At 37.3% G+C, this 12,814-nt stretch overlaps 1 protein-coding gene across 1 annotated transcript in view; it reads left to right on the forward strand.

The window, feature by feature from the left end:
* The window catches only part of LOC113316824 (sodium/calcium exchanger NCL1-like), a 9,320-nt gene extending 3,872 nt beyond the window's left edge, over nucleotides 1-5,448 (forward strand). The window contains exons 3-9 of the mRNA XM_026564973.1: nucleotides 2,468-2,808; nucleotides 3,593-3,778; nucleotides 3,936-4,117; nucleotides 4,220-4,359; nucleotides 4,477-4,720; nucleotides 4,802-5,104; nucleotides 5,200-5,448. Coding sequence (XP_026420758.1) covers nucleotides 2,468-2,808; nucleotides 3,593-3,778; nucleotides 3,936-4,117; nucleotides 4,220-4,359; nucleotides 4,477-4,720; nucleotides 4,802-5,104; nucleotides 5,200-5,448 — 1,645 coding nt within the window. The remainder of the gene's footprint in view (nucleotides 1-2,467; nucleotides 2,809-3,592; nucleotides 3,779-3,935; nucleotides 4,118-4,219; nucleotides 4,360-4,476; nucleotides 4,721-4,801; nucleotides 5,105-5,199) is intronic.
* The last annotated feature ends 7,366 nt before the right edge of the window (nucleotides 5,449-12,814 follow it).

Consider the following 12,814-nt stretch of genomic DNA (forward strand, 5'->3'; position numbering starts at 1 on the left):
TTTTTACGGTAAGCAAGTACTTGTTCTAGGTCGTGAAACCCCAACATCATAACTCTGTTCCGTAACTTTCACCATCACAACAATCACTTAGATTCCCCTTCTATGCAGTAAGACCCATAAACTCTTCCTTGTTCTTCTCAGCATCATCACCAAAACCGCTGTGATCACCGGAAATCACCGAGGCACAACATCACCTCATTATCACTGCCAAAGGCAACAAACTTCATCTCCGGTCATCGTTATTGCTGGATTGATGCCATCGTAAGAACCTCTAAAACCTACACCCATCTGTCTGTTGATAACCACCATTAACGGCAGCATGATTAATCATTGATCGTTCTTCACCATTATCAGCAGCAACGTTTTCCACCCAAGTTATCATCTTGATCCACAGACTTTTCCACGTCCGAACAACAACCAGTATCCACACTTGAGTATTCTCCATCTTCATCATTAATCAACTCTAATCCGCATTCAACAGCGAGTCTTCTACATCTCTGTTCTCGTGTTCACCCGTGACAAGAAACTGGCAGTCAACTCTCGACAGCCAACACGAACTCACCAATTCTTCTTTGTTTGCTCGGTACTCTAACCAAACTGGAACTCAGATTCATCGATCAACCGCCAATCTTCCAAGAAAAACAACTGGCAGCAGATCCTATTACGGCATCCATCCTCACTGCATCACTGCTTTAGACAAATCTAACAACGACCAAAACTTGTTCTGCAATCCAACAAGTTACGAACAGTAACCTAGCTTTCATGACAGCATCTTCCTTCCTTTGAAAAACAGCAACATGGCTTGACAGGCAACGGGTTTTGGAGCAGCAACATACCTTACGTCTTCTTCTAACTTCATCTCCTCTCTCTTCCTCTCACCTTGCTCTGATACCATGTTAAGGATCGAGCAAGAGAGAGGAGAGCATAAACGCGGAAGCATAAAAGACTACATTGAAAATAATTCGGTGTCTCAACTTTCATGGCTCAACGGCCTATTTATATTGTTCACAAACTTGACGACCACTCAAGGCATTTTCCTAACTAAGATCAAAATCTAAACATAGAAACTTTCCTAATACAACTCTCATAACTTAATGTGCATATTTCCTAAATATAGACTCTCATATATTATTTCCTAATACCAATTCGAATTCTACTTCAAGGCGACTGGTAGTACTGTATATGCTGCTACGGAATCATCTTTCAATTCTCATTAGAGCATACTTGGAACGGCTGACAAGTACTTGGATTTGTTCTTCTTCCTAGTCCTAGTAATAGTGCCGTGGCGATGAGACTACTCTTTGACTTGAGATAGAAAGGGAGACCAGTTACTTAGGGTTTATTTTGGGAGATAAAACGCCAAAGGCAAAGATAAACCTAAATATTGAACAACTGAAAATGTCATAAGACCCACTCGGAAAACCTACTAATAATTAACCAAAAATTCTAGATGAACCATCCAAACGGTAAACAGTACTTCTAGACGAGCCGTCCAAATGATTCCCACGATAAGTATCTGTGCCTATAAAAACTGGTTCTTTCAGCTTTTCTAGATAAAGCTAATGGTTGATGGCATTCATAAAGGACCTATCCCTCCAAATCTAGTGGTGGAGGGCATTAGTCCGCATTTGGGTACTGGTCCACCCCAAGGAGGGTTGAATTTAGTTTCTGTTTAGGTTTTCTATATCACATCACCATGATGTAGATTCAATCTTTGTACGCTAATAAATTAGGGTATCCTAATTTATGATCAAAATCTTCTCCTAACTACAAATCTTCTTTTCATTCATATTCAACTCAAAATAAATCTGGTATTACCATTTCTTTTTATTTTTTTATTTTTTGAAGCAATCGTGGGAATCCTTCCTTATTCTTGGTGAGCTAGCAGAGCGTCAGCGTACTATGCTGGCACCAAAGACGTGGTAAGAATCCGTTTCCTAGTTTGATTATTTGTTGCTGGACATTATTTTTCTTTGATGGATCAGGAAAAATATAATGTCACAGTACTTATGGTCTCCGTATTGTTCCAATTTTATTCAGATAATATTCTCCCAAGGATTCATAAATGTCAACATTGTACTCATCATTTTAAAGGTAAAATTTCTTAAAAGGTGATTAAGAACCAGTGTGGAGAATAAGAGCTGGTAAAAAAGGATATCAGAAACTTTCAAGCTTCAACTGAGTAAACTGTTACCACCTTTCACAATAATATTCTCTCATTTGCCGGCCCTTTTATTAAACGAGGCTCCACGACGTATACTACTATTATTCAAAGTCGGACACTTTCAAATTTGAATTCCTTTCTTATTGACTGTTAAGAGATCATATTCTCTGAAATCTCTTTGATATCATATTCCTTTCTTCAATAACTTCTCTATCCTCTCAAAGAGATAGGGGAAGCAATGATGAAGAAAATATTTACGAGTTTGCTCTTGTTTCTAGCACTAATCATTTCTGTTGAGAGCAGATTCATTACGTTACATGGTTCAGATCATACTGATGTTAATCTGATTGAAGATGGAATCAGTAGTGTTAATAATGTTGAGAAATCAACAACAACATCATTTCAACGACAATCTTATTATTTACCAGAAGGAGTTTGTGAAGAAACTTATGGATTTTTACCATGTACAAAAACAGTGTTTGGAAATCTATTTCTGATCATTATCTATGGAGGACTTATGCTTGTTGCTGCTAGATTATTGTCAACAGGCAGTGAACTTCTTTTAGAGATCCTTGGTCCTGGCATTGTTGGTGGTCTTTTTCTCCCTATGCTTGGTGCTCTTCCCGATGCTTTACTCATTCTTGGTACCTATTCTCTTTTCTCTTCCTATAATTTAATTATTCCTATATATCGTGTTTTGAAAGCCAATTTCAAAAACTACCCTAATTGGGGACGGTGAACCTTTTTTTCATTATTAGTAGATTTCATTATAGAGTTTACTGTTTTCCTGGCATTATTTTTTCATTTTCTTATGCATAGCCATAGACATCAAAGTGTTGGGTGTAATAAATTCTTACGTGTAAAAATGCGTTAAGGGCACAAAAACATTCGTCAGAGATTAACACATACTTATGTAAAACTAGGCAAGGTTTTGACTTTGTAACTAATAGGGTTCTCAGATATCTTGGTGCATTTTGTCTAAAGATATTACACCATCCATCCCATTTTACATGATGGTTTCGGAAGGAAAGAGATTTAACCGCGGGATGAATAGAATGATCGACAACTATTGCTGTTCAACAAGCAATTTGACTGGTTTGACTAGTGTTGAATTTGGTTAGTGCTGTAAATTAGAGATATGACATTTTCTTTAATTTGTGCACTCTTACATGGAAAAGGATTTTTAAACAACAACTTTGTTTGCGTTATTTATTAATTCACACACACTGGATTTTAATGTGTAGCAGTCAATTTGAGCCGATTCTTTGTTCTTTGTTTTTTTTTTTTTTTTTTTTTTTTTTTTTTTTTTTTTTTTTTTTTTTTTTTTTTGAAGCATATTTGAGCTGATTTATTCACGGTCCCCAAATATGTTGGTTACTAGTTACTGCTATTCACGGTCTAACATGTTGCATTACATGTTTTGTACAGTATCTGGAATCTCTGGAACTAAAGAAGTTGCTCAAGAACAGGTCCTAGTTGGAATGGGTTTGCTAGCTGGATCAACAGTCATGCTTTTGACTCTACTATGGGGATCTTGTATTATTCTCGGAAAGTGCGATATTGAGGATTCAACTGCGGTAGATTTAAAAGATACCAAGAGATTAAGCTTACTGGGTATGCTCTTCTATATGTCCCATTTCTCCAACACTCCAAGTTCATATCAATCAGTAGTGGCGTGTCCACTGACTGAGACATTAAACAAATATCTCAACTTAATAAGAAATTTAGTTGCTTATATAACATATGATCCACAATGCTTTCTTTTGTGCAGGTTCTGGTGTAACCGTGGATATTTGGACTAAATATGCTTCATGGATAATGATCATATCTGTTGTTCCATTTATTATTGTTCAGCTACCACAAATACTCCACATAAATTCGGGAAGGCACTTAGTAGTTTTGATTTCGCTCATCGTTTCAGTTACATTATTGATCTCTTACTGTCTCTATCAGGTATGCTGTTTGTGAAATGAATTTCGTAGTTATTACTTATGAATGTGCTTGATGTACTTAATACTGAACTCTGACACGCGTCTTTTTTTGTTGTTGTTGCAGGTGTTTCAACCTTGGATTCAAAGGAGAAAGCTTGCATATGCTAAGCATAGTCATATAATGTCGGGAGTTTTAAGACATCTAGACCTTGTTGATAGGCTCATGACAGATGATGATTCTCCAAATATAGCTGCAATTAAAAAGTGAATCCTTGTTATTATTATGTTTCTAGTTCTTCTCATTCTTTTCATTATGTTTGTTATTATATCTGCTAACACCCACGTCTTATTCACTTTATCTCTTTTTCTGGATAATAACAGGATATTTAGATCGTTGGATTTAGATGCTGACCAAACTTTATCAATTCATGAGTTACGAGCATTAGTTATAGGAATTCACTTTGCTGAGGAAATAGCACTTGTTAAGGATGAAGATGTGCAAAAAATGCTTTCAGATTTTGATACATCTCGTGATGGTTGTGTTGATGAGACCGAGTTTGTCAAAGGAATCTCAATATGGCTTAATAAGGCGAGGCCTCACAAAAAGATTCATAAATTTTACCAGGTATAATGTTGTGAACTCTCTTGCATTTCCAGTTATGTTTTGCATCATTTGTACATGACATCGTCAAATAAATATATACAGCACACAAGGAAAGAACATGATCAGCTGCTGGATAAGAGTGATGAGGTCGTGGAGGGTGTTGAGAATCCCAAGTGGATTTCCATTAAAGCTGGACTGCTATTATTGCTGGGGGCTGCTATTGCAGCTGCATTTGCAGACCCTCTTGTGGGTGGTGTTAACAATTTCTCCACTGCCACGAGTATACCACCTTTCTTCATCTCATTCATTGTTCTGCCTTTGGCCACTAATTCCAGTGAAGCAGTGTCAGCACTTATTTTTGCTAGCCGGAAGAAGAAAAGAACCGCTTCCTTGACATACTCTGAGGTTTGTCTGTCTGTCTCTTATATGCAAATCATAAAAAGTAAATGTTATTTGAAAGCTAAACCTATAACTGAGAACACACATAATTGTTTGTGCAGATATACGGAGCAGTCACTATGAACAACATTCTTTGCCTTTCGGTATTCTTAGCCCTAGTATATGCGAGGGGACTGTCCTGGGATTTCTCAGCTGAAGTACTAGTCATTCTTATTGTGTGCGTTGTTATGGGTCTTTTCACCAGCTTCCGCACTACTTTTCCTCTTTGGACATGTTCGGTGGCATATGTACTCTATCCTTTCTCGCTCGTGCTGGTTTACCTTCTTGACTATAAGTTTGGATGGACTTAGACTATGGTTAGTCCACCATAACTAGGATAAGAAAAGGTCATGTGATCTGACTTAACCTGTTCGGTTGTGTATTTTTATTATTGTGAGCTTTTTGGTGAACAGTGTCTTGATATTGAACAAGAACCTGTGTAAGGTAAATGCTCATGAAAGGTAAGACTTTTGTGGCAGAGCCGTTTTCAATGGTTTAAACCAGGATTAATATGGAGCGAGGCTAAATTATTATTTTTTTATGAACATGTCCATTTTCATTTTACGAATGCATTTGAGAATTAGAAGATCTTTTAATTTGGCTATTAGACTTGCAATATTTGTCATATTTGGGCAACGAAAAATAATGCTAATTCGGACGGTAAAGTTTAAAAAGTTTGGATGAAATTATTTTGACTATAAAAATCTATGTAAGAGTAAGTTGTGCTCAAAATTTAGCTATGTCTCCAAAATGTAGAGGAATGCAACCATTATCGTGTCAAATTTCTCTACAACCTAGTAGATAGCAAAGCCTTGACGTGTAGAAACTGGGTATCTAGTTCAGATATTCAGTATGTGCCCAAATAACTTATTTGCCTATCTTTCTGCTTTTCAAGTAGAAGTCAATTCAAAAAACTATTAGTAAAAATACATTTGCTTCACGAAAAGTTAATTTCTTTTTGCTCGTAGAACTCAACTGAAATTTTATTGCCAACTTAACTTTTTATTTCTAGAAGTTGAACCAACCAAAAATAAACATGGCTAAACCACGTTTACAGTTTCTGGCATTGCCCCCGCGATGCATTTTACTTGCTGTATTAAGTTTAGCCCCACAGAGTGCAACCTGATGTACGTGTAAACTGTTGGTCAAAGTGTCTCATCCACGAGTCCACCATTTTTTAACTTTTGGGTTCTCAATCCTCCCCACTTGCCCCTACTCTGCCCCCACGACACACACTCTCACATCTCATCTCAAAGTTCTATAAAACCCTAAGCAGTTTTTCTTCCCCCTTCGAAACTCCTCTCCAGAGCCCAGAAATCAGGGATTCATTCCTCCCAACACCTCCATTTTTCTCAGGTACTATCTCTCACTAGCATCTTCCGACGTGCTTTATATTTGTTTTGATCTATTGTCGATATTGAAAACAGCTATCAACCGATAAACCATGTCATGATAAATCTAAGTCATGGGTTCTTTTAGTTTTTCATGATTTCTCACTGTATTGTAAAATTATTGTTTGTTTGCCCGTTTGATTGATTATCAACAATGACTAGTAAGATTGACAAGGATGTATCCATGTATTGTTCTTGTTTTTTTTTTTTTTTCTCTTTAAGTTTTCATTATGTATGGTAAGATTAGCTGAGTATGTTTGTTCGTTTGATCATCCCCAGTAAGTAATAATACTGTTTACACTGTGTACCAGCCCTTTGAATTCTGAAGTAGTGATATTTTGATTGCTATTGTTATGATTTAGGTGCTCGAACAAGTAACTGAAATGGATGAAAAAATTGGTCTCATGCTTCATAATCACAATGATGTTTACACATTGAGTTATGATCCATCCTCGTCTACATGTACTGACATTCTCCATGTGAAGCACCCTGTTAAATCTTACCATTATGGAATTGAGTTTTTTGGGTGTTGTAATGGCTTGGTTTTCTTAAGGCATGTTGATGAGTGTCACTCGAATGTTCTTATCCTTTGGAATCCAACTACTAACGAGGGTAAGAAAGTACCATTTCCAAAATTTGAAGAAACGGAACAATGTTTGGAATCTGTAGAGTATGGAATTGGTTATAGTTCTAGGACTCTACCATCTGAAGACTCGGAAGTTATTCTTCGTTTTGATATCGAGACAGAGAAATTCGATGAGATGCCATTGCCTGACCTGTTTGGTGAGAATTCTGAAACAAGTTTGTGTGTTTTAGGAGGATCTCTTTGCTTGCTAGGTTTTGATCCTAAGGTTGGTGCTGATGTGTGGGAGATGAAGCAAGATGGAAATGAAAAATCATGGACCAAGCTATTCACAATTGACTTGCAAAAACACTTTGGTGGGTTGGTTAAGAATTTGATGCCGTTGCAGTGTTTGAAGGATGGAAATATTCTCATAGGATTGGACATGGATACTGGTTTTCAAATTGTTTTGTACGACCCAAAACACGATACGACTACAATTGTTAAGGTCCATGAAGATTTAAAGAATGGCTGTTTACATATATCTGTCTTTGGGGAAAGCCAGGTTTCATTCAATACTGGTACTTATCTCGGAAAACAACGCTTTGCAAACTCAAATAAACGACGACGTCAATGATGATTACCACTATGGCTGCAGCGACTATGATGACGACGTCGATGGTGCTAGTGATGATGATGGTGATGGTGATGGTGATGAAGAAGAAGATCTAATAAGAAAAACAAGTAAACGTAAGTCTTACATATATGTACTTAGTTTTTATGGTATATATTTATGTCCTAGTGGGTAGTCAGTAGATGACTATCAAACTATCAACTGGAGTGTTCTTCCAGTTAGAATACGTTAGTTGGTGGATTTTTTTTGTCAATTCTTAGTTATTTATTTTGGTAGTTTGGAAGAGTTTAATTGAGTAGCATATGGCTGGAATGTGATGGTTTATGTTTCTTGTAGTATAATATTATTATTAGACAACAATATTGCTTGTTTGGTTGGCTTAAATTTATCATGGAAGGTGGCTCCGGTTGGTATTGCCAAGGGTGCTGTGGTTGGTATAGTTGTAAATTTTCAGCAACACTTATTGCAAGCAGCTATATCGCTGTTATAAATTGGTATTCTTGTGATTCTTTTGCAGGTTACTGCTTACGTTTCCGACTGTTTTTTTTTGTAAGCTTTTGATACTTTTCAAATTTTGAACTTGCAATAATCGGAAGTCAACTCAATTACCCAAACTTCTGAATATGGGTTATCTAACCTTCTATATTGGCCCTTGGAACCACCTAGAGTCATGGCATGGTTTGTTTTGAACTTGTAATATTCGGAGGATAATTGTTTTTTGTAAAGCCCCGAATGTACGATGGCCCAAAAATCAGAATTTGGGAAAAACTGATACTTTTCAAATTTTGAACTTGCAATAATCGGAAGTCAACTCAGTTACCCAAACTTCCGAATATGGGTTGTCTAACCTTCTATATTGGCCCTTGGAACCACCTAGAGCCATGGCATGGTTTGTTTTGAACTTGTAATATTCGGAGGATAATTGTTTTTTGTAAAGCCCCGAATGTACGATGGCCCAAAAATCAGAATTTGGGAAAAACTGATACTTTCAAATTTTGAACTTGCAATAATCGGAAGTCAACTCAGTTACCCAAACTTCCGAATATGGGTTGTCTAACCTTCTATATTATCCCTTGGAACCACCTAGAGCCATGGCATGGTTTGTTTTGAGCTTGTAATATTCGGAGGATAATTGTTTTTTGTAAAGTCCCGAATGTACGATGGCCCAAAAATCAGAATTTGGGAAAAACTGATACTTTTCAAATTTTGAACTTGCAATAATCGGAAGTCAACTCAGTTACCCAAACTTCTGAATGTACAACACAAATCATTGTCATTTATCTGCTCTTCTTTATTTTACGATCGTTACTACCTCCCAGTCCTGCACGACCACGGGTTTGAGCACCTTCAGTTGGAGCAGCTTCAGTTGTAGCACCTTCAGCGCTCGATGAAGCTCGAGTTCTTTTACCCGTCTTTTATACTGCCACCTTGGGCGGATGCCTCTTCGTGACTTTATTCCCAAACTGGGCAGCATAATCTTCGTTATCCATATTATCAACTAGGTCTCTAGCCTCTTTGATCTTCTCAGCTGACATGGGATCTCTGCTCTTCAGGCATGCAGTTAACATTTTGAAAACACGCTTGAACCTGTTCACCTGTTTTTTATACGTAATGACATAACATCAAACGGTAATTACCTAAGATTTATAGGAATAATATAAAATGAACAAAAATATAAGAACACGCACCAGTCTATCATAACCAGCTGGTTTGTCTTTGATGATACAATTATAACTTGAATCCGCCGCAGTAGTGTTGGATTTGATTTCACGGATAACCAAAAGATGTGATACGTTGTTATACCAACTCATATAGTCTGGAGAATTTTCATCACCTCGGGTGGTTCGTCTACCAGTGTCGATAATGAAGTCAGTCCTCTTATCCCAGTTATCAAGAAAAGTAGGTGGGCCTGTGTGAACAATCGTGAGATTGTCACCACTAGAAGAGCACAACTCCAACTCCAATTTGTAGAAATCCCCAATTTTCTCCACAGGTTGATGTTGTATATACTCGTGTTGTCGCATCACCCTAGAGGGGTTATACATCACACATCCTGTGGGGTGCCATAATGGTCCAAAATAAAGGGACAAGTCCGACTGAACATTTATATGCCCACTGGATCGATCTTCCTTGTATGGATCAAAGCATACGTCCGAGGCCTTCAATTGGTCCAAAATCTCCCTCATGCGAACCAACTGCTTCTCTTTTGTCCTAGAACGATTGTCTTCAAATATATACTTCGTTCCTCTAGGAGTACCTTTGCACCACCCCGGGTTCTCTCTGGCCAACTTCAGGATAGGGAAGTGGTCATAGATCCATGCCTATATACATAAGAAACCAAGTTTTAGTAAATAAATTGTGTATATTCGGTAGTAATTTTCAAACATTATTTACGATTATATATAATCGGAAATAAAAATAAGTAGATATCCACCGAATACCCAACATTAGGAAATAGATATGGACCATTTCCTAACGAATATGCGTCATTTGGAGTTTAGTAACCTATAGTTCTTCTGGTCTGTATATTCGGTAGTAATATCAAAAGAATATTTCCTATTATATATAATCGGAAAATAAAATAAGTACCTAGCCACCGAATAACCAACATTCGGGAAAAGAGATGGATCATTTCCTACCGAATATGCGTCATTTGGAGTTCAGTAACCTATAGTTTTTCTGGCCTGTATATTCGGTTCTAATATCAAAATAATATTTCCGATTATATATAATCGGAAAACAAAATAAGTACCTAGCCACCGAATAACCAACATTCGGAAAAAGAGATGGATCATTTCCTACCGAATATGCGTCATTTGGAGTTATGAATATGCATCATATGTATTGTCTACCGAATAACTATAGAGTGAGTTATAGAGTTAAAGAAAAAACCTGCAATAGAGCCACGTTCCCGGCAACTTGGCAGGTTCCTAGCCTTGACGCCTTTCTCAACTCTTCCATCAAGAATGCTAGGCATGCCGTGCCCCAAGAATAGTCACCGACTTCATGGAGAGGATCCAAAATTTGTATAAGGTTGGCGTCGATCCGGTTGCCAGAAGTACTGGGGAATATGACACATCCCAATACACAAAGGAGATATGCGTTGGCAGCGTGGTTCACTTGCTCATCAGTTAACGTTCCATTCTTTTCCTTCTCCAAGGTGCCTCGAAACATATTCATCAAAGTTGTAATGTTGATCTGTCTTGTTCTGTAACTTGCATGCCTCCTAAACTATGTTATTGTTGTATCTTCATCCCAATCTAAGCACTTTTTAGTTAGAGCATAAAGTTGTGCCAACTTAACTGCTTTGTGTAGTTAAACTTCACAGCTGTGCCTTGGTCGGGAAGGTTAAGAATCTGCAAAACATCATCCGGGGTAATCGTCATCTCCCCAAACGGCATATGGAAAGTATCGGTCTCAAGATACATTCTCTCCACGAAATTCGATATGGCCACACGATCATGTTCCAACAATGAATTCTCGGCGGCATTGGCTAACCTCGAGTTGGCACCAATTGACTTGAAACTTTCACATTCACCGGATAAACGCCACACAAGCATTTTTGTTGGTGCGGCAGTAGGTTTGAGTAGACTGAACGCATCTTGATGATCCTATTAAAGTACATAAAATATTACGATATAACACATAGACAATACATTAATAAAAAATAGTAATTTTATTACCTCAGTTTCATATATTTCTCTGGCCCATGAGTCTTTGTATCCAAATAATAATTTTCCTCCATCCGTCGGTAGCCCAAGGATTGTGCCTGTTGGAATACCCTTCTTCTTCAAGTGCTGAGGGACAAGATGTGATGCTTTCTTAGCAATATCCTTCTTTACACCATCTTTTCCTTTTTTGGCTTTTTTGGTACCACTTGGTTGTCCTTCTTCTTCTACTCTTGGCACTGGATCAACTGGTTCAATTTAATGGTGGGGTGTAACTTGTGGAGCAGTTGGTTCTGCATTTTGTTGAGCGGCTTGTTCAACACTTGGTTGCATCCCTTGTTCACTGCCTTGTTGTTCTACACTTTGTTCAGCACTTGGTTGCACTCCTTGTTGACTGCTTTGTTCTTGTAAGCTTTGTTGAGCACTTGAATTATCTTTGACACTCCTTTCCCTCCTAGCACTAGCTGTCACTTTCTTCCTCCTTTCTCAACTTTGTCTAAACAACAAAGAAAGGAACAATATATACAAACTATACAATCGGAAGACAAAGTATGGAAATATAACCCGAATGTACACAGTCGGACGTAAGAAGACACATACTGTTCCCAAATACAAAACAATTGAAAGCTAACTAAACATATTTACAACGAAATATGCATCAATTGGAGTTCAGAAGCTCTAAATTTTTCATCCTACACAATCGGAAGACAAAGTACACAACTATAACCCGAATGAACAAATTCGGAAGTAAGAAGACACATATTTTTCCCGAATAAAAAACAATCGGAATATATTTAAACATGTTTACAACCGAATATTCATCAACTGGAGTTCAGAAACTCTAAAATTTTATCCTACACAATCGGAGGTATAAAACATTATATTGTCTTCCGAATAAATACTGTCCCCAAAATGGGATTTTTCCTATATCAGAAATTTTGAGATTTTTTCAATATATATATATATATATATATATATATATATATTCGGTAGTGAGTGTGCTCCGAATACTATGTGTCTACTTAAATATATTCGGGAGCCAAAAAATTCATTAAACTACCGATTATTACCAGTTTGTATCCAGGAAGATATGGCCAACAATTTTCGGCCGATAACCATCAAATATTTCTCCCGAATACTGTCGATGTTCTTGAGAAATGAAGAACACGACTACATTCGGAAGTAAATAAGCATGAATATCGCCCGAATCTGGATAAATAACCGAAAACCCTGGAATTTGTTTTCTCGATTCGTCGAATTAAAGCGAAATAAATCCCAAAAATGATAGATTCTTACCTAATTGGGGCCATTTGAAGTTTACGAAGTGTTTGACTATCGGAATCGCCACCACCGACTACATCGACGGGTACTTCTTCTTCGCGTTCTTCTTCATTTGCAGCAACAATTTATTTATTTCTTGCT

The sequence above is a fragment of the Papaver somniferum genome, chromosome 10 (genome assembly GCF_003573695.1).
Source record: "Papaver somniferum cultivar HN1 chromosome 10, ASM357369v1, whole genome shotgun sequence".
Classification (NCBI taxonomy): domain Eukaryota; kingdom Viridiplantae; phylum Streptophyta; class Magnoliopsida; order Ranunculales; family Papaveraceae; genus Papaver; species Papaver somniferum.